The following is a 26,201-nucleotide window of genomic DNA, read 5'->3' as shown; positions in this document are numbered from 1 at the left end:
CGGAGCAGAAGGGGCCTAGACAACTGCCCCTTGTTCCTATCACCATTGTAATGGGGGGAAAAAACAACCCAAAAACACAGACAGCCTAGACTTTGGCTGATTCCTTGAGAATAAGTGATCGTCAATTGAACCGCAACAAGACCAAGGCTAAAATCAAATCGCTTCCTGACAGCATCAGGAAATTGATCCATCAGCGCGGAGCGTGAGTGCTTAGTATGTGCAGAGCACAGCACTAAGGGCTTGATGGAGTACAATCCTACAGAATTGGTAGACACATTCCCTGCCCACAAGGAACTCGACGTCAGAAATGCTCTCTTCTCCTAGGAGCTCAAAGCGCTCTACCTAATTTCTCTTGCTCATCCCTTAAGAACTAGGATTAAGACTCATCCATCATCCTCAGGAGTTTCATTCCCCATCGGTCCTGAGAAACAGGGAGGGGGAGAGGCTATTTCCCTTACCCTGCAGAGGGAGAAACACAGGTGACAGGGAGAGAAAATCACTCCCTGAAGTTCCTCAATTTGAACCAGGCCATCGGCTTTGCAGCCCAGGCTACAATGAAATTTAAAATTTGTCAGAAATGTTTCAGAATCTTTCTATTGTATTATTTTTCATCGGCATATAGGGATAGAAATGTCTCACGCTCAGCATACTACACAGATGGGCTCCGCCTTCTGCCTTCCCTTTCATACTAAGAATGAAACTGTGGGGTGGAGTCACTCAAGGAAAAACGAACTCTTAATGGCAATACTTAACAGCGTTGTCGTTATTTCTACTTTAACTTCTGCTTTTCCAGGTGTGGGAAAATTGTGTTCTAGTAACCACTGGTTCAGTGAGAATTAACGGGTATTGTAGATGGTTCAGAGCTACCTCCGTGACTGATATTTTTGGAGCAAATGCCTGTATTATTTTGCCCACCACTAGCAGAATGCTTGCCACTCACTGTTATTTCATTGTATTTAAAATACTGTCAACTTGCAAAAGCGCAAACAAAATACTGTTGAGGCAACAAGGTCCCATGCTTCCTACCTCCACGCCAGGGCAGGTGACCATTTCTCCTTACATTACACCAAATCTACTTGTACTAGCATGAAAATCTTGTTATACTGGAGCAGACCTGTGATGGGAAGAAGGTTTTCCCGAATCCTTCCGCGGCGTGTTATCCAAACCGCACACTGAAAACACCTGGGAGAACAGTGCTGACTCCACTCTGGGCAGCCTAGAACCCGAAGACTTTGAAACTAATGGTCAGCGATGTCAGACCTCCCGGAGAAAGCTTTGGAAAACGAGATGAGAAATACTGAATCAAGAGGAGGGTTAACGTTTGTCAAGTACTTTGAGATCCAACAGGCGACAAAGTTAAAGAAGGGCCAGGTGTCTTCGAAGCTGGCTCTTCCCTAGTTCAGTGAAAATTGCTGCCTGTTGGGGAGGAAGATGAAAAATACAGGCTCTTTTGTGCCCAGGCACTTGCCATGGGCACTTTCTGAGAAATCACACCACCCTGGCAGCTAAGGAAAGACTGAACCCTCCGGGGAAGACAATAAATAGAGGACTCTCCCAAAACTCTTGAGCTTGCCAGAGGGAAAGTACCCTAGTAAAGACACATCATCATTTTACTGAGTAGAACTGCACATTTTTCAGATGGTTTTTGTTGTGGGCTTCTTCCCCCGCCAGCCCCTAATCGTTCAGCATTAAAACTAAGACTAAACAGCAGGAAAGTGTTCGCATTACTTAGGGAACCCAAGACGGACAGACAACAGTTCAGGAAATGTCACCTCGAAAGGAAAATTCAAAATGTTTGCAGGGAGAAGAAGAAAATTGGTATGTCACACCCTTGCCACTCCACATGTTTGTGGTTGAACAGTTTTAAAATTCTAGGTCACCTCCTTCCCCCCAAAAAACAAATAAACCAGAAACGTATTGGAGGAACGGAAGTGTTTCCATCTCCCATCCTCCTGTGGACCCTGTGCTCCAACCCTAAAGTTTTTTTGGTTATGCTTTTTCCCTGCCCCAAATTTCCCTTCAACATGTTGGCAAACGAAAGGTCCCTCCCTCCTCGCTCTCCTACCCCCAAGAGTTAAATAACATTTTTCTTTTAAATGGAGAAAATTAAAATGAGGAAGAGGGAGGGGAAAGTGCTAGAGGCAGGATTTTGGGGACAGATTTCTGAAATTGGGCCCTCCTCTTAGGGGAATTAACCCGAACCTAATTTAAGAGGAACTCATTCGCCAGCGGGAACATGCTGTCCCTAATTTTTGTGAGAAGACAAACACCCATCTTCCTGGCAATGCCTGGACTTTGATATGTATGAACACCGCGCTTGCTAAAATCAGCTTACTGAAGGGTTCCTAGCAAAGATACCCAACATCCGGGAAGCGGGGGCATTGTGCAAGGTGGCAGACGGGCAAGCCCGGCAGCAGGGACGGTGGGTCGAACCGTAGTGACGTGGGTCAATATGCAGATGGGTTCGCAAACCCCGCTGAAACATACGTGCGGCAGAGTCACGGTTCGCTGCTGAGTTTCTCAGTAGGTGTGTAGAGCCGTGCACTGAAATGGGAATTTTTTTTGCTGTTTACTCTTGGCTGACAGGTGGGAAACGGAAGAGGAGACTTCCAGGATGAACGCGCTTCTGATTCCTGTTCAGATGACCCTTGGACCAGGAACCGAACGCAACAGAGGCTGGCTCAGCAGGCCGGCATCCCAGAACTAGAACTGGATGACCCGCCTTCTTTAGGATTTTTCAGCCTGCCTTTTCTGACGCTTAGGCCTAAATGTGGTCAAGTCCCGGATACCGTGAAGCGACCGGTGCAGCCGACGTACCGGTTTCTCCACCTGCCACTGCGGGCAATTGCCTCCTCAGGAAACTCGGCTTTCATTGGCTTCATTTCCTCCTCTTCCAACTGGCCATTTCCCCCTTGCGTGTAAAGCACTTCCCCTGGCTCCTGCCTGAGGCATCAGAGGTGACAAGAGAGGGAGGGGAAATTTCCAGGGCAGGCTCTTCAGTTTGAGAGCTTGGCCACCTCTGGTGTAGCATGGAGGGCTGTTGACCAGGTCACTGGGAAGGCTGAATTAGCCCCATGTAGCCAAATTTTCTTTCCACTCACTTTGGCCCACACTTTCCTTTTCCTTCCCGACTCTCCCACGGGACACAGTAGCTCCTGGAGCACATTCTTAGGGCTGAAAATGAGCCCGGTGTCCTTCCGGAGTAAGAGGTTAAAAATAAGACCAATATAAAATGTAAAACACTGGGCTACTGGGGACGAAAGGGGAAAGTTATTGATTCACCCAACTTCAATCCTTTAGTCTCTGATTTTCATGGAAGAAGAGTAACTGAGGGTCCCTGCTCAAGCCCAGGACGGAGACTGACCGTGCCTTCCCAATCGATGACTGGCTCTCTGCATTATAAGAAGAAGAGCCGATCACACAGCTGGATGGCTGGTTCGTGGTGCAAGATTTGGCCGGACAGGAAAGCTAGCTTGTGAGCGTACTTGCAGGGGGCTGGGACCCGGATGGTGCCGGGCCAATTCCAGTACATATGGCAAAGCTTGAAAGTCAACCTGGAGGCCAAAAACAGAACAGAACGATGAAAAATCTCCGGCGTGGGCGGGCTCCCCGTCCGCTTGGGAACGGGTAGCACAACGCCCGTTCCCTTCGACTCCAGCAAGCGGAAGAGCTCAGGGAAAGCCGCTAAGGCGCTCACAGCCGATCGCCCCTGGAGTGGAAAGGTTTCCGGTTTTCCAACTGACCGAAGCCAGCGGCTCGGGGTGAGCCCCTTCGCCTCCGGGGTCTCCGGCTCGCCTCCGCCAGAACCCAACCAGGGGCAGAGTAAGGCCCCTGTCAGGGTAGGCCCGGGGCTGAAGTGGAAAAGGGTGGGCAATTAAAGCCAGGAGCACTGGTCAAACAAAGGGAAGTGAAACCGCAGATCTTCACAGCTCTCTCACAGTGGGCCACTTGCTCCAGTTCAGTTTTATTATCTACAGCTCCAGTTCTTTGGGCGGTGGCGACACCCGGCCCCAACCCTGGCTGCCCCTCGTCACCACCCTCCCACCCGATCCCTCTCCATGGCACCCCACTCGCTGATCCAGTTAAAGGAATCCTTTTTGGATCTGTGGCTCTTCAGTTTGAGAGCTTGGCCACCTCGGGTGTAGCCTGGAGGGCTGCTGACCAGGTCGCTGGGAAGGCTGAATTAGCCCCATGTAGCCAAATTTTCTTTCCACTCCTAAAGTAAACCCTGTCACCCAGAGACTTCAAGAAACCAGAGCCGTTCCATCCACCTGGCAACTGCCCCGACCCTGCAGCTTTTAGACCCTTTTAGACTGTGAGCCCACTGTTGGGTAGGGACTGTCTCTATCTGTTGCCAAATTGTACTTCCCAAGCGCTTAGTACAGTGCTCTGCACACAGTAAGCGCTCAATAAATACGATTGATGATGATGACGATGATGCAGCTTAGGGTGAGGGGGGGCCCAACCCGCCTGACCACCAGGAGTCTGGAGGGATAATAATAAAAATAATAATGATGGCATTTGTTAAGCGCTTGCTATGTGCCAAGCACCGTTCTAAGCGCTGGGATAGATACAAGGTTATTAGGTTGTCCCACTTGGGGCTCACAGTTTTGACCCCCATTTTACAGATGAGGGAACTGGGGCCCAGAGAAGCAAAGTGACTTGCCCAAAGTCCCACAGCTGACAAGTGGCGGAGTCGGGATTAGAACCCACGACCTCTGACTCCCGAGCCCGGGCTGTTGCCACTGAGCCACGCCGCTTCTCAGTGCCTCAGGGATGCCCCAGGAGAGTCCCTGGCACCCTTCCCAATCACCCCTCTCTTTCTGCTGTGAGCCCACTGTTGGGTAGGGACTGTCTCTATATGTTGCCAATTTGTACTTCCCAAGCGCTTAGTACAGTGCTCTGCACATAGTAAGCGCTCAATAAATACGAATGATGATGCTGCTGCGCCGTGTGGTGGTGGTTCCCCAGAGTCCCGCTTGCCAACAGGAGTGGTGGCGATCCTTAGGGCTCAGGGCTCGGGACTGCAGGGAGGCCTACGGGTGAGGGTGGGGAAGAGGGTGGTAGTTTCTGAAGACGGAGGAGGGATTTAAGGGCAGAACCCTCACTCGCTCACAAAACCCTTATCCTGACGGCCCTGCCTCGGGTTGGAGGCCCGCTAAGGATGCCCCTGCGAAATGCAACGGGGAAATACTCGGTTCTGGCGGGCTCCTAGCTGACTCCGTGGCTACGGCTAAAGCGAGGGAGGCACGCTTTCCGCCGGCTCACCTCTGCAGGTGGTCTGGGCTCAGGTTAGCAGTGTTGAGTACGCAGACGTAATGGGTGGGGACGCCGCAGCCATGCCGGACGTGATGGGCGAGCAGGTAGAAGTCCACCCTGGAGGGGAGAACGTCCAAGCTGGTGACCAGGGTTGGATTAGGGGGCCTAGGGTGAAGCATGGGTAGGGCGGCACCCAGAGAAGGAGGTACACCCTTGGATGGTGTAACTCAGGGCAACTGCTTGGTTTCTGTGTGCTCTGCACACAGTAAGCGCTCAATAAATACGATTGATTGATTGATCGATTTCCACCACCTCCCTCCCTCCCCCAATATACCAAGCTAAGTGCCCCTCCAGAGGCAGGCAGAGGGCCACTCACTCACCACTCACGGCAGGTGATGGTGTGGTCCACCACGGTGCCCGGGGCCGGGGTCGCGAAGTGCTCGGTGGTGGCTGAATACAAGTTGGTATTGATTTTCTTCTGAACCACCATCACCACCATCTTAGGCTGGTAATTATCGAAAGCTCTGAAGCACGTCTGGAGCTGGGGGACCTCGTAACCGGCAACCATCTTCAGTTGGCCATCTGACACCCCATCCCGGTACACCACAATCTTTTCCGGCAGGCAGTGGTTCATCTGAAACAAAACGGCACACGAGGTGAGGGCCTCGGCCTAGGGGTGAAGGGACAGCCGGACTGAAGTCTGTAGAGAGACTGATGCAGGCCTGCCTGCCTTGGGCTGGGGCCGCCAAGTAATAACAATAATGACGATGGTATTTGTTCAGCGCTTACTATGTGCCAAGCACTGTTCTAAGCACTGGGTGTCTGAACCCAACTGGGATCCTGGAGGTCAGGTTTGCCAAAAGTCAGCTCCTGCTCAGTCCCAACTCTTAAAAAGCTTGGACTAATCATTAATAATAATAATTATGGTACTCTTTAAGTGCTTACTACGTGCTGAGGTCGATACAAATTAAGCAGGTTGGACACAGTACCTATCCCACACGAGGCTCACGCTCTTAATCCCCATTTTAAAGATAACTGAGGCCCAGAGAAGTGAAATGATTTGCCCAAGGTCACACAGCTGACATGTGGCAGAGCCGGGATTAGAACCCAGGTCCTCCTGACTCCAAGGGCCGTGCTCTACCCGCTAAATCATGCTGCTTCTCAAAGCCACGTTGCCCGGAAGGAAAGTTAGGCTCGGTTCTGGGTTCCCTTCTATTCTCCTCCCGCACCCACTCCCTCGGAAAACTCATTCGCTCCCACGGCTTCAACTACTACCTCTATGCAGATGATTCCCAAATCTACAGCTCCAGCCCTGCTCTCTCTCACATTTCCTTCTGCTCTCAAGACATCCCCTTTTAGACTGTGAGCCCACTGTTGGGTAGGGACTGTCTCTATATGTTGCCAATTTGTACTTCCCAAGCGCTTAGTACAGTGCTCTGCACACAGTAAGCGCTCAATAAATACGACTGATGATGATCTCTACCTGGATGTCCTGCCGACAACTCCAACTTAACATATCCGGAACAGAACTCCTTATTTTCCCTCCCAAACCCTGTCCTCCCCATTCTTCCTGTCACTATAAGCAGCACCACCATGCCCCGCCTCTGGCCTGGAAAGCCCTCCCTCTTCATATCTGCAAGACTTTTACTCTCCCCACCTTCAAAGCCTTATTAAAGGCACATCTCCTCCAAGAGGCCTTCTCTAAGTCCTCATTTCCTCTTCTTCCACTCCCTTCTGCGCTGCCCTGATTTGTTCCCTTTATTCTCCCCCAAACCCAGCCCCACAGCACTTGAGTACACATCCAAAGTTTATTTATTTTAATGTCTGTCTCCCCCTCTAGACCGTGAGCTCATTGTGGGCAGGGAATGTATCCATTCATTATTATATTGTATTCTCCCAAGAGCTTAATACAGTGTTCTGCTCGCATTACGCACTCAATAAATTCGATTGATTGGTTGATCGAAGGGGCAATCCACGTGTAAAAAGTGCTATGAACAGGGCAGAGAGGTCTGCTTCCAATTGGCAACCAACTCCCGGGACGGAGGGCACCTAGAATGAGGCCGTCCTGTTACGGAACCAGCTTGTACGTGTTGTCTAGGCCCTTGTGAAAGCGCTCCTTCTTGTTATCAGTACGGGTCAGAGTTCAGGCGTACGGCCTGGTGATCGCAGCGAGGCGTGACGGGGTTCGATCCAGGCGTAGGAATGGTCGTTGATTCCTCTCAGAAGATGTTCCCGGCTAACAAAAGTGGGTATTGATCACAGGGCCCGCGAGCCTCACGGCGCCACAAACCCACAGTTCTCACCTCTGGCCCCTGATTCTCCAGCTCTAGACTTTGCTCGGGATCAATATCCAAAGGCTGAGGAGGCGAGCCGGAGAGATCAAAGAAGGGGCTAAATGCTACCTCCAAATTCTGACTCAGAGTTTACCGCTTTAGGCTTTGGACAACAGAACTGCTCCAGCTGCCGTGGGCCCCGGGGGAAACTAGCTGGCCAAAAGAAACCGATTTATACTTGCGGCATCAAAAACCTAAATACCGCAGCGTGGCCTAGTGGAAACAGCGGGGAAACTGGGAGACCCATGTTGTAATCTCAGCTCTCATATGCAACCTTGGGCCAGTCACTTAACTCAGTAATTATCCCTGGAGTGTTTGTTAAGAGCTTATCATGTGCCCAGCATTGTACTAAGCCCTGGGGCAGATCCAAGATAATTAGATTGGACAGAGTCCCTGTCCCACATGGGGCTCACAGTCTGAATCATTTCTTGGTGCTGTAAAATGGGGGTTAAATAGCTAATCCCACGGCCAGCTGAAACTGCGAGCACCACAAGGGCCAAGGCCTGGGTCTGGTCTGATGATCCTGTAATTACCTCAGTGTTTAGCACAAAGCCAAAGCTTACCAAACACCACTATTATTCCTGCCCCTCCGGGGCAGCATCTCAAGGCGCAGCCTACCCTGCAGCTGCCAGCCCTCTCTCCCAGAGTCCCCCGTTGCTTCTCCAGGCCCCTGCCCTCCCTCTCCCACGACCAGGAGGCAGCGAGGCGGTAGCTCGGAGAGCCCGCCTAAGGTTTGGGATTCAGCTGACTGCACCTCCGATTTCCTGCTTCTGTGCAGATGGGACCCCTGCAAAGGCAGCGGGGCGACAGCACCGTGGCAACCTGCTGCTCAGAGTCCGGGCACCATGGAAGAGAGAGTTCAGACAGCTGTTCCCCGCCCTGACGAGTGGGCACTGTTGGGGAGGGACTGTCTCTATATGTTGCCAATTTGTACTTCCCAAGCGCTTAGTAGAGTGCTCTGCACATAGTAAGCGCTCAGTAAATACGATTGATGATGATGATGACGCTGCAGTGTGAGGCCACTCTCCAGTCCAGACAGCCAGGTTGAGAAGCGGGACTGGAGTCGGAAGGAGCCGGGTTCTAATCCTGGCTCTGCCACTTGTTTGCTGTTTGACCGTGGACAAGTCACTTAACTTTACCCTGCCTCAGTTCCCTCGCCTGTAAAATGGGGATTACGACTCACGTGGGACATGGACTACGTCCAACCTGATTAGCTTATATTTACCCCAACAAATTAAGCACTTAACAAATACACAAAAAAAACCTTGCTCCTTCTCCTCCCCCCGCCTCCACTTCCTGCTCTTTCTTCTTCCCCTGAGCTTCTCTGGTTCTCCCACAACATCACACTGACCTACTGCACCCGACAGCCAACTCCTTGTTCCCTTTTCCAGGATTTGAGCTTGGGGGTGCTCAGGTTTCCGAAGCAGCGATGGTGGTACAGTAGTGTCCTTTTCTCCTGTTCCCGAGGGGTGGTAAAGTGATGTGGCAGCTGAGATCCTACCTGGCTGCAGAGATGGTGGGGCGAGCAGCTGCTGGGGGAAACAGGAGTTGGGGAAGGAGAAGAGTTGGCTGTGGAAGCGAGTGGCCACGGAAGTGGCGGCTCGTGAAGCGAGGTAAAGATGAAAGAGAGCAGGAGTGGGTCCGGTTCAGTTTCATCTTCAGCAGGGCAGAAGAACAGGAGGTGACAGATGTGGCCAGAAAAGGAGGGAGGTGGTAATGTGCTCCCAGGTAAGGGGGTGATGATAATAATAATAATAATAATAATGATAATTTTGGTATTTGTTAAGCACTTACTATGTGCCAAGCACTGTTCTAAGCGCTGGGTAGATACACGATAAACAGGCTGTCCCACATGGGGCTCACAGTCTTAATCCCCATTTTACCGATGAGGGAACTGAGGCAGAGAGAAGTGAAGTGACTTGGCCAAAGTCACACGGCTGACAGGTGGCGGGGTCGGGATTAGAACCCACGACCCCTGACTCTCGAGCCTGGGCTCTTCCCACTGAGCCACGCTGGGGAAGATGATGATGATGATGGCAGTTATTAAGCACTTACTATGTGCAAAGCACTGTTCTAAGCGCTGAGGAAAAGAGAGGGCAAAGAGGGAGGAGAAAAGGGAGGGAAGAGCAGAGGAGGAGGAAGATTTATCATCGTCACTGTTAAAAGGATGACTTTAGGGCCTACTTTGTGCGAGGTACTGTACTAAGTGCTGTGGGGAAATGACAAAAGAATAAAGAGCCCGGGTCCCTAGCCTAGAGAAGCTAATAATCTGCGGTGAAGAAAAACGATGTGACGGATCAGAAATGCAATCAGATCCAGTGCAGGGGTTCAAATAACTCCAATATATACCAAGAGTTTTAGGTACTTACACGAGGAGACAGCATGACCAAAAGAAAGGGGGTCTTCGTTAGTTAAGGCTCTGGGCAGGAGGTGGATTCAGGGGAGGGTAGTGAAAGAAGGGAAAGGGGTGAGCTGTGTGACTTTGGGCAGGTCACTTAGCTTCTCTGTGCCTCAGTTACCTCATCTGTAAAATGGGGATTAAAACTGTGAGCCCCCCGTGGGACAGCCTGATCACCTTGTAACCTCCCCAGCGCTTAGAACAGTGCTTTGCACGTAGTAAGAGCTTAACAAATACCAACATTATTATTACTATTATTTGGCCAAGTGAGAGAGAAGAGTATTTTAGGTGGGAAGAACGGTGGGAGCAATGAGACTCGAGTGCAAAGGATGCGGAGGCTGTTGGCTTGAAGGCAACAGAGAGCATCGTGTGAGACGTGGTGGGAAAGGACAGGAAGCCCACGGATGAAAAGCCTAAAAACCAATGGCTGAGAGCTGGGGGCTGGATGCGAGGAGAAGTACCTGAAAGATGTTGGGGAGGGGCGCGATGAGAGTAGAGAAGCAGTGTGGCTCAGTGGAAAGAGCCCGGGCTTGGGAGTCAGAGGTCATGGGTTCTAATCCCGGCTCCGCCACTTGTCAGCTGTGTGACTTTGGGCAAGTCACTTCACTTCTCTGTGCCTTAGTTCCCTCATCTGTAAAATGGGGATTAAGACCGTGAGCCCCATGTGGGACAACCTAATTACCTTGTATCCCCCCCAGCGGTTAGAACAGTGCTTTGCAATCAATCAATCGTATTTATTGAGCACTTACTATGTGCAGAGCACTATACTAAGCGCTTGGGAAGTACAAATTGGCAACATATAGAGACAGTCCCTACCCAACAGTGGGCTCACAGTCTAAAAGGGGGAGACACAGAACAGAACCAAACATACTAACAAAATAAAATAAATAGAATAGATATGTACAAGTAAAATAAATAGAGTAATAAATATGTACAAACATATATACATATATACAGCACATAGTAAGCGCTTAACAAATGCCATTATTATTATTATTATTATTATTATTATTGACCGGTGTTCTGAAAAGGAGAGAAAGGAAAGGCAGGCAGATCAGCAAAGGGGCACTCTAGGATTGGTGCTTGAGGAGTGAAGAGAAAAAGAGACAGATTAATGAAGTACTCTTGAGGAAGGATCAGGGACTTAATCCCAGGTTGACTGGGGAAGACAAAGGGAAGAGAGGAGTCAAAGATCACCCCGAGTTTGCGAGTCTGCTGCCTTCAGCTATCCCCGGCTCCCTCTATGCTCTTTCACTCTGCACCCAATAAGTGCTCAGTGAACACAACTGATTTGATTTCCAAGATAACTCACGAACTGTACCGTGGTGCTCAAGGTTCTCTAATCCACTGCATCAGGTGTCCCTCCCCTCCTTAACAGCCCTTCTCAAAAGCCACCTCCTTCCCCCACCAATCCCCTACGTCCCTGATCAGGCCGCCCGTTCTGCCACCTTCGCACTCTTGTATTTCTCTTTGGCATTCAATTGCTTACTCTTGCTTTAATCGTTTGCTGGATTTACGCTCTTCCTCATCCACTCGGTTCCACCAGGACACAAGCTTTTACGACACACTGCAGACTGACCCCGAGAGAACCAGAGAAAGTGCTTCCGACAACGTGCGTGTCTGCGGGGTGGGAAGGACGCACGGGGTCAGATGTGAAGTGAGTCTTACATTGTGTTTTCCAGAATAATAATAATAATAATAATGGTATTTGTTAAGTGCTTACTAGGTGCAAAGCACTGTTCTAAGCTCCAGGGAGGTTACAAGGTGATCAGGTTGTCCCCCGGGGGGCTCACAGTTTTAATCCCCATTTTCCAGATGAGGTAACGGAGGCACAGGGAAGTTAAGTGACTTGCCCAAAGTCACACAGCTGACAGTTGGCAGAGCCGGGATTTGAAACGGGAAACGGGAAAGAGCCCGTGCTCTTTCCACTGAGCCACGCTGCTTCAAGGCGAGGTTGGGCATGGAGCGAGTCTTACATTGTGTTTTCCAGCAGGCGAGGTTCTGAAAGAACACAACCTCCGCACTGTAGGAGAACTGAGTGGATTTGTCCGCTGGGCCCCTCTTTTATATTGGCTTTATATTAGTTTTAAAGCACTCAGTTGCCTTGCCCACTCCTTCCTCACCTCACTACTCTCTTACAGCCCAGCCTGTATACTGCGCTCCTTTAACGCCAATCTTCTCACTGCACCTCGATCTCGTCCTATCTCGCTCGCCCACGATCTGCCTCTGGCCTGAAACTCCCTCCCGCTCTTCCCATCCGACAGAAAATTACCCTCCCCCTGTCAAAGCAGTATGTTTGGTTTTGTTCTCTGTCTTCCCCTTTTAGACTGTGAGCCCACTGTTGGGTAGGGACTGTCTCTATATGTTGCCAATTTGTACTTCCCAAGCGCTTAGTACAGTGCTCTGCACATAGTAAGCGCTCAATAAATTCGATTGATGATGATGATGATGATGAAGGTATATCTCCTCCAGGAGGCCTTCCCTGACTAACCCCTCGTTTCCTTCGCTTCCATTCTGTTCTGTGTCACACCTTTATTCACCCCCCAACTCAGCCCCCCAGCATTTATGTACCGATCCGTAATTTCTTTAACTGTCTCCCCCTCTAGACTGAAAGCTCGCTGTGGGCAGGGAACGTACGTTATACTGTTACAATGTCCTCTTCCCGGCACTCTGTGCTTTGTACAGAGTAAACACTCAATAAAGAGAACTGACTGATCGATATCGTAAGCTCGGGGGCTGTGCCCACATCTTGTACTTCTGTGGATTCCTCCCACAATAAACGCAGTAGGCCCTGCTGCTGCTGCTGTTGATGAGGAGGCGGAGGAGACGAGGAAGAAAGAGATATTACAGGAAATTTGAAAACAGAAGGTTTAGCTGGGCAGATAAGAATTCCCTTTCTGGCATATTAAATTGGAAGTGGTCACAGGATATTTCAGTAAAACACCCTAGAAATACCCAGATGTTCGCTTCCACAGGTCCTCACCTTTTTAGGTGAGCAAGATGACCTCCTCAAGAGAGCGAGCATAAAGTAAGAGGCTCAAATTCCCCATAACTGAGAGCCTAGCTTTAACAATATACCCCATTTCCGCCCATCATAAATGAAGTTAGGGCATTACCCCAAGACACGGATGAAAAATAACTGCCCTTTACAAGGAATCTGCTAGCACTAAGTACAATGAAAAGTTGTTACACCTCATCTAAGGTGAGGGTCTATTTTCTCCCAAGGTAAAATGGGAGAAACTGAGGCACAGAGTGGGCAATGACTCCTTCAAGGTCACACAGCACTTCAGCGGCAGAGCAGGAAGTAAAATTCAGGAGCCTCAATTTCACATCCAGGGGGCTTCTCCATTATTAGTGCCTCCTGTCAGGTTGCTCTCACGTCATCTCTTTTTTTTTTGTGGCATTTGTTAAGCGCTTACTATGTACCAGACACCGTACTAAGCACTGGGGTAGATACAAGGTTGGACGCGGATCACGTCCCACATGGGGCTCACATTCTTAATCCCCATTTGACAGATGAGGTAACTGGGGCACAGAGAAGTGAAGTGACTTCCCCAAGGTCACACAGCAGACAAGAGGCAGGAGCGGCATTAGAACTCAGGTCCTTCTGATTCCCAGGCCTGTGCTCTATCCACTAGGCCACGCTGCATTCCCGGCTGCTGAAATTAACCACACCTACCAGAATGGGGTTAAAACTGTCTCGGGGGGTTCGAGGCAAGGTGCGGGGGGGTTAGTGGGAAAGGACCTCTTCAGAGATTTATGAAACGGAAGTCCAGAGAGACTAATTTCAATCCTGGAAAGACAATGGCAGCAAGTTCAATCAATCAATCAATCAATCGTATTTATTGAGCGCTTACTGTGTGCAGAGCACTGGACTAGAGCGCTTCACCTGCTCTGCTGGCAACGGTTGAAAACCACAGAGTCAGGATTCCCTCCGGAGACTGTTTTTTTAAAAAATGGTATCTGTTAAGCACTTACTATGTGTCAGACACTGTACTAAGCGCTGGGATACAAGCTACTCAGATTGGACACAGTCCCTGTCCCACATGGGGCTCACAGCCTTAAATCCCTATTTTACAGATGAGGTAAGTGAGGCACGGAGAAGTGAAGTGACTATCCCAACGTCACACAGCAGACAAGTAGTGGAGCCCAAGATCAGAATCCAGGTCCTTCTGATTCCCGGACCAGTGCTCTATCCACTAAGCCACACTGCTTTTTCAAGTTTTGGCCAAGATGCGCTCTCTCGCCTTCAGGGCCAAGACGCAATTATTAGCTTAATGAGAACTAAGTGCCAAACCCCACGGCCAGACATGTCTTGGAGCAAGAATTCCTAGAGTTCCTGTTCAGGGAAGACTCCGAGGGAGAGGAGAAGTAGGGAGCCAGCAAAGATAAGGATGTTCAGGAGTCAGAGAAATTCAGGAATCCCTTTGATTGCTGAAATTCCCCTCCCAGATCCCCAGATAAGGAAAGTGAGTTGGAGGGTATCACCGGCTCGAGGAGCGGAGCAGAGTTCCAGCAGAGGTGTGGAAGCATCTGGTTTTATGCTGCTTGTTCAGCAGCGACTGCCGGACTTTGAGCTCGTTGAAAAGGTGAAACACCTTCCACCTGAGACTCTTGTCATCAAATCAGATTTCCTGTCGGAATTTATGGAGGATGCATGAGGAGTTCACAGACATCTTCCAACTAGAGAGTTCCTAGTCCCCTCACCTCGTAAAACTTCTGCAAAGCTCCCAACAGACACAGTTTCAGACTGTCCACGATCTCCTGATGCGGCATCTGGAATACCACCCTGGAATACCACTTGGTGAAGGACCTGTGAAGGGGAGAAAGATAGAGGAAATGAAATGGGAGCACACACATTCCAACTTTGATGACTGGTCCTGAAAAATCTCCAACTGTTGCCCATCTATCTCCGCATCAAACAGAAACTCCTTACCATTGACTTTTAGGCATTCCATCAGTTCACCCCCTTACCTCACTCATCTCCTACTTAAATCTAGCCCCCACACTCCCCTCCTCTAATGACCACCTATTCACTGTTCCTTGATCTCATCTCTCTGTGGGCATCCTGTAGATGATACGATGATGGGCAGGGATTGCGTGTACCAACTCCATTGTGCCGAACTTTCCCCACCATTTAGTACAGCGTTCTGCACACCCTAAGTGCTCATTAAATACGATTGATTACTTGATTGATTGATTGACTAACCCTTCCAGGCTCTTTCCTGGGTCCCCTCTTCCATCCACTTTACAGGCCCTCTCTCAGGGAGCTCAACCTCTTTCCTGGCTTGAACCTCTACGCAGATGACTTCCCAAATCTACCTCGCTAGCCTCGCTAGCTAACCATCTCCACCACCAAATCTCACATTTCCTCTTGCCTCCAGAACATCTCCAAGCCCAGCTAACACTTCAAGCTCAACAGGTCTAAAACCGAATCTCTCTTCTTACCGCCCCAATCCTCTCCTCTATCTAGTTTTCCCATCGAAGTTGACGAAACCACTATCCTTCCCACCTTTGAGGCTCACATCATCCTTGACTCCACCCTCTTTTTCAAATTCCACATTCAGTCTGGTGCTAAAGCTTGGTTGATTTTTCTCCCACTACACTTCCACTTGCCGTTTGCCAGTCTTATTATTTTATCAGCCTCCTCACTGGTCTCCCTGCCTCCAGTCTTTCCCCTCTTCAGCCCATATTTCATCCTGCTGCCCAGATTGTTTTTCTGCGCCTCTCCTCAGAAACCTCCAGTGGTTACCCACTGCTCACCACAACAAACGGAAACTCTTGCTTTGAGTTTTAAGTCGCTCGAGCAGGTCTCACCCCTGTGCTTATCCATCCTCTTCTCCCACCACGCGCTATCTTTCATGCCCGTCAAGCTAACTTACTCCATGTGTCTTGCCCACCTCTGAGCCCTTCCTCACATCCTTTCTCCAGCCGGGAACTAGCTCCCCCTTTACAGCCACCCGATCACAGCTCTTCCCATCTTCAAAGCCCTTCTGAAACCTCATCTTTTCTGGGAAGTCTTCCCTAATTAATTTCTCCTCTCCCCTATTTTTATCTCCACAATTAACAGCCCAACATTCAGCGCCTTCCACGCACTTGTATGCTCCCCACACCTGTAGCACTTTTGTAAACAGCCTATTACTTAAGCTCTGACTCACCTATATACCCACATTTCTTCTTCCAAACGTCTCTGTTTTGAGGTCGGTCTCCCCTGCTGAACTGTAAGCTCCTCGAGGGCAGGGATTGTGTCTACGACCCCTACTGTGCTCTTCCAATTGCTCAGTACCACGTTCTGCACTCCATAAATCCTATCGATTGACCGAATCCGTTGTTCTAACTGACAGACTGACTGTTCACGACGCTCTCAGTCCTAGGAGTACAACTCAACCTTCCAATTCCCGGCTGCCGACGACTTGGAGAGAGCCCCACGCGACGGACTCAAAAATATGCTACCCGATCTCCAAATCATGTTTGGAAACTGTTTGGACTGTTGGGTCTGGGAAAGAAACCCTGAACCGTAACAGATGAGGGTCCCGCCTTAAATAGCAGCAGAATACCAACCGCCACATTACCTTAGGGAATGAGTGTCCCTAAGGTATGTGTGGGTTTCCAGGGAGACGGCATTGGGAAATCGAGTGAAAAGACAGAGTGGGACCAGGGGACCGGGAGCACTTACGGATTGACGCTCGCGACAAAGCCAACCACAGAACGCATGCCCTTTCTGGGGTCATGGTAAACATCCATCCCAATCACCATCAGTTGTTTCTATGAAAGAAGTAAGATAGTTTAGCACTTCCTCCCCTCAAAAAAAGGCCCAGGGAAGACTGTCAAGGCGGGGCAGGTCCCTTCCCTGGATTTTACTCCCCACAAAGGGCAGCGGAAGAGACCATGTCGAGCTTGGGGAGGGAAAACACAAGTGGGATAGGAAAGGGGCGGCGGGGATGGTCTCAGCCCACTCACCAGCGGAATGTCCAGGCTCCAGAGCTCTCCCCCTAATTTGCAGTTAATCTGCAGCAGGATTTTCTGAGCCACACTCCTGAGCTTGGTAGGTTGGACTAGGGTTCGGGCATTAATGACCTGCGAAGAAGGGACCAAAAGAGAACCGGGAAAGCGGGCTACCAACTTATTCTGGAAATGGGAACAGATCTCTATGTGATTGACTTGGTTTTATATACTAGGATAGGGGAAATACTCTGGGGTAAATAATCCCAGCAGAAAGAATTCGCCTTCCTCCCTCAAAGTAAGCCCAATAAGGGCTTCGTTTATTCCTTCAATCATATTTATTGAGGGCTTACTGCGTGCAGAGCACTGTCCTAAGCACTTGGGAGAGTACACTATAATGATAAACAGACACTTTCCCTGGCCACAACGAGTTTATAGTGTGTGTGGTGGGGTGACAGACATTAATATAAATAATTACAGATATGTACGTAAGTGCTGGGGGATGAATAAAGGGCTCGAGATGCTAGGCACAGAAAATAAATCTGTGAATCTGTTGCAAATGTTACATTTGGGACAACGAAATGGAGAGTCGTAGTCCCTGAGGTGCCCAGACGTAGCTGCCTTCTGACAAAACTTTTCGAGCCCTGCTCGGACCCCTGTGGCCTCTTCCTCCATTCCGAGGAGTTCGAACGGGTTGCATGCGTCCCGATCCCAGCTCACCTGTGAGGGTACCGGTTTCTGCACACAACATAACTTTTTGATGGCTCCATAGAGGTCGTCCCTTGAGCCAGTTATGATGCAAACCACCATCTGCACCTTCCCCTTCAGGAAGCAGAACAGACAAGTCAGGCTTACTTGGGGGGCTGGATCTGGACAGGACGGGTTCCCGCCTCTGCCATGTCAAGGCGACCACACCTTACTGAGTTAGAATTTACTGACCAGAGAAATGCCGCAACTGGGGAAAAGAGCATTTTAGTTTCCAAGGAAACACTCATCCAAAAGGCGTATCAGCTTAGTTCAGTGAATTTTCCCAAGATTAAAAAAAAAAAATCAAACAAAAAACAGTTCCAAGCTGCTATTCTAAGGGATAGCAGAAGGACCAGCTTAGGCAAACATGCTCCTATTCTATAAAGGGTCTTTATATGAGACTAGTCTCCGTGGGGCATCAGAAATTGCCGTGACACAAAACTTGTCATCGAGAGTGCCGCAGAAAAGGCGTGTGACTGCAACCTTCTAGAGAATTCCAGGGTTGGCTCCTTACTTAGCATGTCAGCCACTTCTGGAAACCTCTCTCTCCCTCTGTCCCAAACCCAACCCCCTTCCCACTGTTTAGAAACAGACACAAATTGGCGAGCTGAATTGCTGAGCTGTTAATTGCTCCGACCCGCCCAACCCCACTGAACCCAGATGACTGTCAGAGCCCTCAGTTGACGGGGACTCTGTCAAGAAGTAGAAGAAGTCAAGACGGAGAAGCAGCGTGGCTCAGTGGAAAGAGCCCGGGCTTGGGGGTCAGAGGTCACGGGTTCTAATCCCAGCTCCGCCACTTGCCTGCTGTGTGACCGTGGGCAAGTCACTTCACTTCTCTGGGTCCCAGTTACCTCATCTGGAAAACGGGGATGAGAATTGTGAGCCCCAAATGGGACAACCTGATCACCTTGTATCTATCCCAGCGCTTAGAACGGTGCTTGTGGCACATAGGAAGTGCTTAACAAATATCATCATCATCAAGCCTGGCACCAGGGCGACTGGAATATAAATCCTCGACCAGGCCGGGTAGAGACACTCGGGTCCAAGGAGCTGGAAACTGAACATTAACAGGGTGGATCCCGGCACAAAAACGCTGCTTCTACAACCCAGACTAAGAGCCAGACGTGCAATGACACCCCCTGCAAGAACGGGATGACATGCACTGAGGTCAGGAGACCCCAAGGAAAGGGACAAAAGGGAAAATCCAAGAGGACAACTCGAGATGCTCAGTGGGAAAGGATGGTTAACGGGCCGGGACCTAGCACCACGATCCTTCGTGTGACTCCCTCCCCCGAGCGGCGGCCAGCTTCTGGAGGATTGGTAACTTCATCCCGCCCATCAAGTGTGGGAAAGCCGGTTCTCTTGCCCAGCTTTCCTGAATTTACTCAGATTGACCCAACCTACTCACCTCAACTCCCAGCATGGATTTGATGGTCCGGACGTAGGTCTCAGTCCGTTCATCCTTCAGCTCTATCCAGGCAGGGGGGCTCATCTGCATGCCAAGGGGGCCGGAGACTTTCTCTAACATGCTGACCAGCTCGCGAGCTTGATCCACTACTCGTTTAGGGTAAAACAGTGTCCAGAAATGCAAGGGGACCTGCGGACAGTCATCATCATCATCATCACCACCGTCGCCGGCGGTATATACTGAGCGCTTACTGTGGGCAGAGCACTGTACAAAGTGCTTCGGAGAGGAGGGAGTTGGTAGACACGTTCCCTGCCCACAGCAAGCTTACAGTCTAGAACAGGAGACAGACATTTATATAAATAAATAATGTATAATACAGTCACAGTTCTTTTAGGACAACAGAGCCACTCACCCCGGCCCCATAATAGACAGACCCCACCGATGCCGGACTGCTCCAAACCGACTGTTTTGAGCTACCCTTTCAGCCCCAGGGTCCCATGGTCCCTTCCCAAGAATATACTTCCCATTTGCCCCCGCTTTGGTGAAGCAGGATGCCTTAGTGGATAAAGATCAGGCTGAGAGTCAAAAGGACCTGAGTTCTAATCCTGCCTCCACCACCATGTGTCTGCTGTGTGACCTTGGGCAAGTCACTTCTCTGTGCCTCAGTTACCTCATCTGTAAAATGAAGGATTAAGACTGTGAGTCCCATGTGGGACAGGGACTGTGTCCAATCTGATTAATTTGTCTCTACCCCAGTGCTCAGAAGAGTGCTTGGCACATAGTAAGCACTTAATAAATACCATAATATTACCCTGCTTAATTTAAAACTTAACCAGTCTGTTATTCTTATCAAGTGCCGTCGATTCGTTTCCGATTCACAGCGACTCCATGGACATATTTTCAGAGCTTAGTACAGTGCCTGGCACGTAAAAAGCGCTTAACAGCTACCATAATAATTATTATTATTATTTCCTCCAGAACATCCTGTTTTCTGCCATAATCCGTAACCCTTCTAATGGTTCTTCTATTATCGTTGTTATGGTCTCTAGCCATCTGGCTGCTGGTCTGCCTCATCCACGTCTTCCCCAGACTTTTCCTAGCATTACTGTCTTCTCCAGAGAATTCCTTCTCCTGATGATGTGCCCAAAATCTGCTAATGTAAATCGAGTCTATTATTAAACAAACCTGTTGCTAACTCACAGATGACAAACAGGAATCATCCCCTTTCCCAGACTAGCTGACTCCACTTCATTCGTTCATTCAATCGTATTTATTGAGCACTTACTGTGTGCAGAGCACTGTACTAAGCGCTTGAATTACTGCGATCGCTGACCCCACACACTTTGGGTAGATGTCCCTTGTCATAAAAAGGAGGAATTAGAATCCTCTTGCGGTTTCTCCGCCCACCTGGAGGGATCGCGGCATTTTCGTGACTGCTAAATAACCACTTACGGTCGAGATGGACGCTTCTCTCGTTATCTCCTTGGTCCAGTTTAAATCTTGGGATGGGATAAACGAAGACCTCTGCAGGTTGATTCTTTCCACTGGGAGAAGTCGCCCTTCTGTCTAAAGACCGAATTAAAAACCCGGGAGAGAAAATCACGCCTTTGATCCCCTAAGACCACAGCCCTCTATTTTCCAGGGGTGGTGTGACCTTATCACATCGCTCGACTGCCAGGATTTGCCCTCACTCGTATGTTGAGTAATGCCATCTCGGGGAAAGTATAGGTGTCAGGGGTCAGGGAAACAATGTAGTTAACAGTTCACGTCAACGCGGAGACGGAGAAAAATTGTGCCCATTTGGGCAGGAAATGCAGGAAGAATCTCTAGGGGGTATTCCAAGGCTGAGGGAGGTCTTCAACAGTGTGGTTTGGAAAATCAGGTCATTTGGATCAGATAATGCTTGGTTCCAGGCAACTAATGGGGACGAGCCAACTTCTATCTCGGAGTCCAGCTGTGCCAAGGGAATGCCATACTCTTGGGTGACACCGTAATAGGTGGTGGGCACCCCCAGCTGATGGTAAGAAGTGAACGCCCCCAATGCTGCCCCATTGTGTCCCCAGAGATCATCTGTGATCTTTGGGTGGAAGCGGGGGAAAGACGGCAAAGGACCCCATATACACAAACACCCTCCACTACACCTTTGCCAATATGGTTCAGTTACCACTAACGACACAGAAGACAAAAGCTGATGATGTAGCCCAGCTCTACTGAAGATTTAGGAGAAAGAAAAACTCTGTGAAGAAAATACATTGAAAGGGGGGAAAATAAGCAAAAGAGAAATGGCAAGAGTTTCTTAGGCAGCGTGGCTCAGTGGAAAAGAGTCCGGGCTTTGGAGTCCGAGATCATGGGTTCAAATCCCGGCTCCACCAACTGTCAGCTGTGTGACTTTGGGCACTTCACTTCTCTGGGCCTCAGTTCCCTCATCTGTAAAATGGGGATTAAGACTGTGAGCCCCCCGTGGGACAACCTGATCACCTTGTCACCTCCCCAGCGCTTAGAACAGTGCTCTGCACATAGTAAGCGCTTAATAAATGCCATCATCATTACTATTATTAGATTTTCTTCAAGCTTTGATCCCTGAGGTAATAATGCAAGGAAAGGAGTAACGGCCTGAGGGGACACTGAAAGGAACCCAGCAATGTCTTGGGGAAGAAAGAGCAAGGGTCTGAAAATAGCAGGAGAATCAAAGAACGTGGGGTGTGACAAGGTGTGTGTGGGGAGGAGTGGGGTGAGGGAAAGTGGAATGGAGAGGAATTGGGAGAGGGGTATATTTATATAAAAAAATCTTAAGGCCCACATAAATCAGATGCCAAATTGGGACCTACTGGCTGACAACTGAATATCGCCGGCCTGGGGCTGGGGAAACTCTGTCAAAGTCATCAGGAAATGAAATGAAGGGGAACATGACAAAGGGAAAAACAACATTTACACAGCTTCAAAGGTAGCATACACAGCATTATACCACAGTTTCCAAGCCTATTTCCCCACTTCCACCATCCTTCTACTTGCCTTATATATATCTTTATCTAGGCGCAGGCCCCAGCGTGTCAGTTCGTGGGTTGCGGCCTCGTTTTGGGTGATTCTTTGCAGCAGGACTTGCAGTGAAATATGGTGCTGTTTAGGGCTGAGGTTGATCTGCTGGGTCATGTCCTAAATGGAGTAAAGAAAATGAACGAGGAGTCATGCTGGTGTCCTAACTAATCTAGGGCTAGATGAGCCTTCCACTTTTAAAAGACTGGCATATTATGAACGCCGAACCCACAAAAATCACAGATGAAAATGCTCGTTGGAATTGATGCTGCCCCATTTCCAAGCAACTTCAAGTACATTTTACTTGACTTCCTCCACCCTCACCTTCCCGAAGAGATAAGCAGAGGCAGACCTTTTCTCACTAAAATTTAGTTCTAAATTTTTTTTAATTAAAAAAAGTCCACATAAATTCATTTAAAGACACACACACACACCTCACCCCACGTTCCCAGCCCCGAAACTAAAGCTCTTCTAAGATTCCACCTGGGTTAAGCTGTTTAGCTGAAGAGTTCACTGCATCAGAGATGAATTATTCCCATTTAACGACTGAAAAACTGAATGTGCCAACCCCACCTTGTTGTAAACCCTGTCTTATACTGGGATTCTAAACCAAACTCCTTCCATTTCTCTCCATAAAAATCAACAAATCCAATACGAGGCATATGACGACCGAAAATATCTGTGTGATGGGGTTCACATCAATCAATCAATTGATGGGGTATTTATTGAGTCCTTACTGTGTGTGGAGCACTGAAAGAAGCGCTTGGGAAAGCACAATACGATAGAGTTGGGGAGACACGATCCCTGCCCACAAGGAGTTTACAGTCTAGAGGAGGAGTATGGAGGAGTTTTCAGAAGGTGCAAGACACTCGGTGGAAACTGTTATAAGCGGTTGGGATCAGTCAATCAGGGGTATTTACTGAGCATCTACCGTGTGCACAGCACTGTACTACACACTTAGTTGGGATGGAATGGGATGAATCTTATTACTTTCAAGGCAGTTAAACAGTAGGTTCCTCCATTTTGCCAGGAGGTCTGTCCACTGTAAGAAAGCTCGAAAGAGAGAAGCCCTGGAGCAGGATATAGGGTGGTAGGGGCTCTCAACGTGGTTGAAAAATCAAGCTGCACCTTGACGGAATCGCGGAATGCACTGGTCACCCTTCTGAGGTGTCCGTCACCCCCCAACCCAAGTGCTGCGGGCTACCAGTGAAATAATACCCACCCAGGGACTGGGATACAGCACTGACAGAGAAGGGGAACAGGCAAGTGGCAGGACTTTGCAAAGTTTCACCTGTGATGCTTTTTAGAGGAGGGCTGGGAATCTCTCTCCTTCTTTTTAATTCTATGGGCCGAATCTCTCAAAATATTCCCAAAGCCTGTAGCAGTGGGAGCTCATAGATTGAGGGTCTCTAAGTGCAAATAAGCAATTAAGAAGCAGCATGTCCTAGTGGAAAAAGCTTGGGCCTGGGAGTGAGGACCTGGGTTCTAATCCCAGCTCCACCAGTTGTCTGTGTGACCTTGGGCCAGTCACTTAACTTAACTTGGGCCTCAGTTACCTCCTCTGTAAAATGGGAGTTAAGACTGTGAGCCCCGTATGGGAGATGGGCTGTGACCAACCCGATTGTCTTGTATATGCCCCATCACTTAGGACAGTGCCTAGCACACAGTAAGCGCTTAAGAAATACCATAAAATTTTTTTTAAAAAGTATTTAGCCTTAGGTGACTCCTCCCCACTGTCCCTTCCTCCAGCTCAGCTCCCCCTTTCTGCTGCTGTTGCAGATCTACAAGGAAAGTCAGTGAGGAGAAGGAAGTAGTGATTACTTCTTTGATGGGCAACTCAGTCAGTCAATCGTATTTATTGAGCCCTCACTGTGTGCAGACCACTGTACTAAGCGCTTGAAACAGTACCTCTCCTCCTCCCCATCCCCCCACCCTACCTGCTTCCCCTCCCCACAGCACCTGTATATATGTTTGTACAGATTTATTCCTCTATTTATTTTACTTGTACATATTTACTATTCTATGATGTGCATCTAGCTTTAACTCTACTTATTTTGATGACTTGACACCTGTCCACGTGTTTGGTTCTGTCGTCTGTCATCTGTCTCCCCCTTCTAGACTGTGAGCCCGTAGCTGGGTAGGGACCGTCTTGATATGCTGCCGACTTGTACTTCCCAAGAGCTTAGTCCAGTGCTCTGCACACAGTAAGCGCTCAATAAATACGATTGAATGAATGAATGAATACAGGACAACAATGCCCAAACTGCTCTCAGGCTCTCATTCAGGTCTGGCACCCTGGTGCGGCTAAACGGCTGAAATGGCCAGCTTTCTGCTGCTAACCCACACACTTTGGCTTGGCCTCTGGTATGGCAGCTGCCAAGTGGAACTGAAGAAGAGGTGCCAGGACGATCCCTTTTCCCCCACACTGGATGTCGGACTCCACCCTCCTACTCAGAGACATTAATTCCACAGATTAAAGGGGGCCGACTGCCCCCGCCAAAAATGCCTGTCTCGTCCCTCAGATGGAGCCTCCCATCGGGAACGTTGGATGATCCTCAGTCCCGACATTTGCGGACCAAGAACCTGCCGCGTGGAGGAATTGATCACACCAACAGTGGCTTGCACGGTGCCCCCCTCGCTCTCGTTCCTGCCAATCGTGTTCTCGCTGGGCCCGGAGCGCAGTGAGTGAGCATGTGGGCAGGGGTCCAGCATGCTGCAAAGTGGATATGTGGTCTCCGCCCACGTCAGTGGGCTTCACGTCTTTGGAGCCGGGCTCTTTCCACTGTGAGCCCGCTGTTGGGTAGGGACCGTCTCTCTATGTTGCCAACTTGGACTTCCCAAGCGCTTAGTACAGTGCTCTGCACACAGTAAGCGCTCAATAAATATGACTGATTGACTGATTGATTGACTGGTCCCCTAGAACCGAAGGGTGGCCGCTCGTGGTAAGTGGAGCTGTCTGCATGGAGGCTCCGCTTCATGTCTGCTAATTGTCTTGTATTGTACTCCTCCAAATGCTTGGTATAGTGCTCTGCACATTGTAAGTGCTCAATAAATACGATTGAATGAATGAATGAATGAATAAATACAACTGATTGATTGATTAACTGAAGGTCCCCCCTTCTAGACTTGTGAGCCCACTGTTGGGTAGGGACTGTCTCTATATGTTGCCAGCTTGTACTTCCCAAGCGCTTAGTACAGTGCTCTGCACACAGTAAGCGCTCAATAAATACGATTGATTGATTGATTGATTGGTCTCCATCCACAAGGCCGTGGCACCCAACTCTGTTTCCTGGAGGCAGGGGAGGAGAGCAGGTTCACCATAGGCTCCTTACGGGCAGTAAACCTGTCTACGAACTCTGTTATATTGTACTCTCCCACGTGTTAGTACAGAGTTCTGCACACAATAAGCACTCAATAAATAGCACCAATCGATTTCCAGCGCTTAGAACAGTGCTTTGCACATAGTAAGCGCTTAATAAATGCCATTATTATTTCCCTCTGCCACCCATCTTTTTCCACATTAGTCACCCAAGACCTTCAGTCAGTCAGTCAATTGTATTAATTGAGCGCTTACTGTGTGCCGAGCACTGTACCAAGCACTTGGGGGGGGGTTACAGTAGAACAGACACATTCCCTGCCCACAATGAGCTTACAGCCTAGAGGGGGAATAGACCAAAGCCTCCGAGAAAAGTCAGAATTCTCAGGGCTCTGAAAAGCTGCTATCTATAAATCATGGACCAGATAACAGTTACTTGAAAACGCTCCTTTTTCAGAGAGGGCAAGCTTTTTTTGGTAGGTTTTTTTTTTTAATCACATAATCGTCCTATTTCTCTAGCATTTTTCTCCAAGAAACTCAAGCCTCTTCTTACCCTTGATCTTTTGCATTCCTGTCATGATAGGGGAAGGTGGAAAGGGAGCATGGTCAAGGATTATCCTTCAGCTTTCTGAGGGGAAACACAGGGCCAGAGAGAAGTGTTCAAACTCCTAACTAGTAACTGCAAGTAGTAGTTTATGAACTAGTAGTTGACTGTATGAACTGTATATATGTATATATGTTTGTACATATTTATTATTCTATTTA

The 26,201-nt window shown here is 49.2% G+C and overlaps 1 protein-coding gene across 1 annotated transcript in view; it reads right to left on the bottom strand.

Moving 5' to 3' along the window:
- Positions 1-1,592: 1,592 nt before the first annotated feature.
- The window catches only part of PIWIL2 (piwi like RNA-mediated gene silencing 2), a 46,192-nt gene continuing 21,583 nt past the window's right edge, over positions 1,593-26,201 (bottom strand). Inside the window, exons 13-22 of the mRNA XM_038746698.1 lie at positions 22,100-22,240; positions 20,540-20,653; positions 19,088-19,276; positions 17,653-17,754; positions 16,951-17,067; positions 16,667-16,755; positions 14,698-14,803; positions 5,640-5,893; positions 5,269-5,376; positions 1,593-3,554 (exon numbers count right to left, since the gene is read on the bottom strand). Coding sequence (XP_038602626.1) covers positions 3,398-3,554; positions 5,269-5,376; positions 5,640-5,893; positions 14,698-14,803; positions 16,667-16,755; positions 16,951-17,067; positions 17,653-17,754; positions 19,088-19,276; positions 20,540-20,653; positions 22,100-22,240 — 1,377 coding nt within the window. The 3' untranslated portion in view covers positions 1,593-3,397. The remainder of the gene's footprint in view (positions 3,555-5,268; positions 5,377-5,639; positions 5,894-14,697; positions 14,804-16,666; positions 16,756-16,950; positions 17,068-17,652; positions 17,755-19,087; positions 19,277-20,539; positions 20,654-22,099; positions 22,241-26,201) is intronic.

The sequence above is a fragment of the Tachyglossus aculeatus genome, chromosome 5 (assembly GCF_015852505.1).
Source record: "Tachyglossus aculeatus isolate mTacAcu1 chromosome 5, mTacAcu1.pri, whole genome shotgun sequence".
In the NCBI taxonomy this organism is placed as follows: Eukaryota; Metazoa; Chordata; class Mammalia; order Monotremata; family Tachyglossidae; genus Tachyglossus; species Tachyglossus aculeatus.
This window is presented reverse-complemented; position numbering and strand designations above follow the sequence as displayed.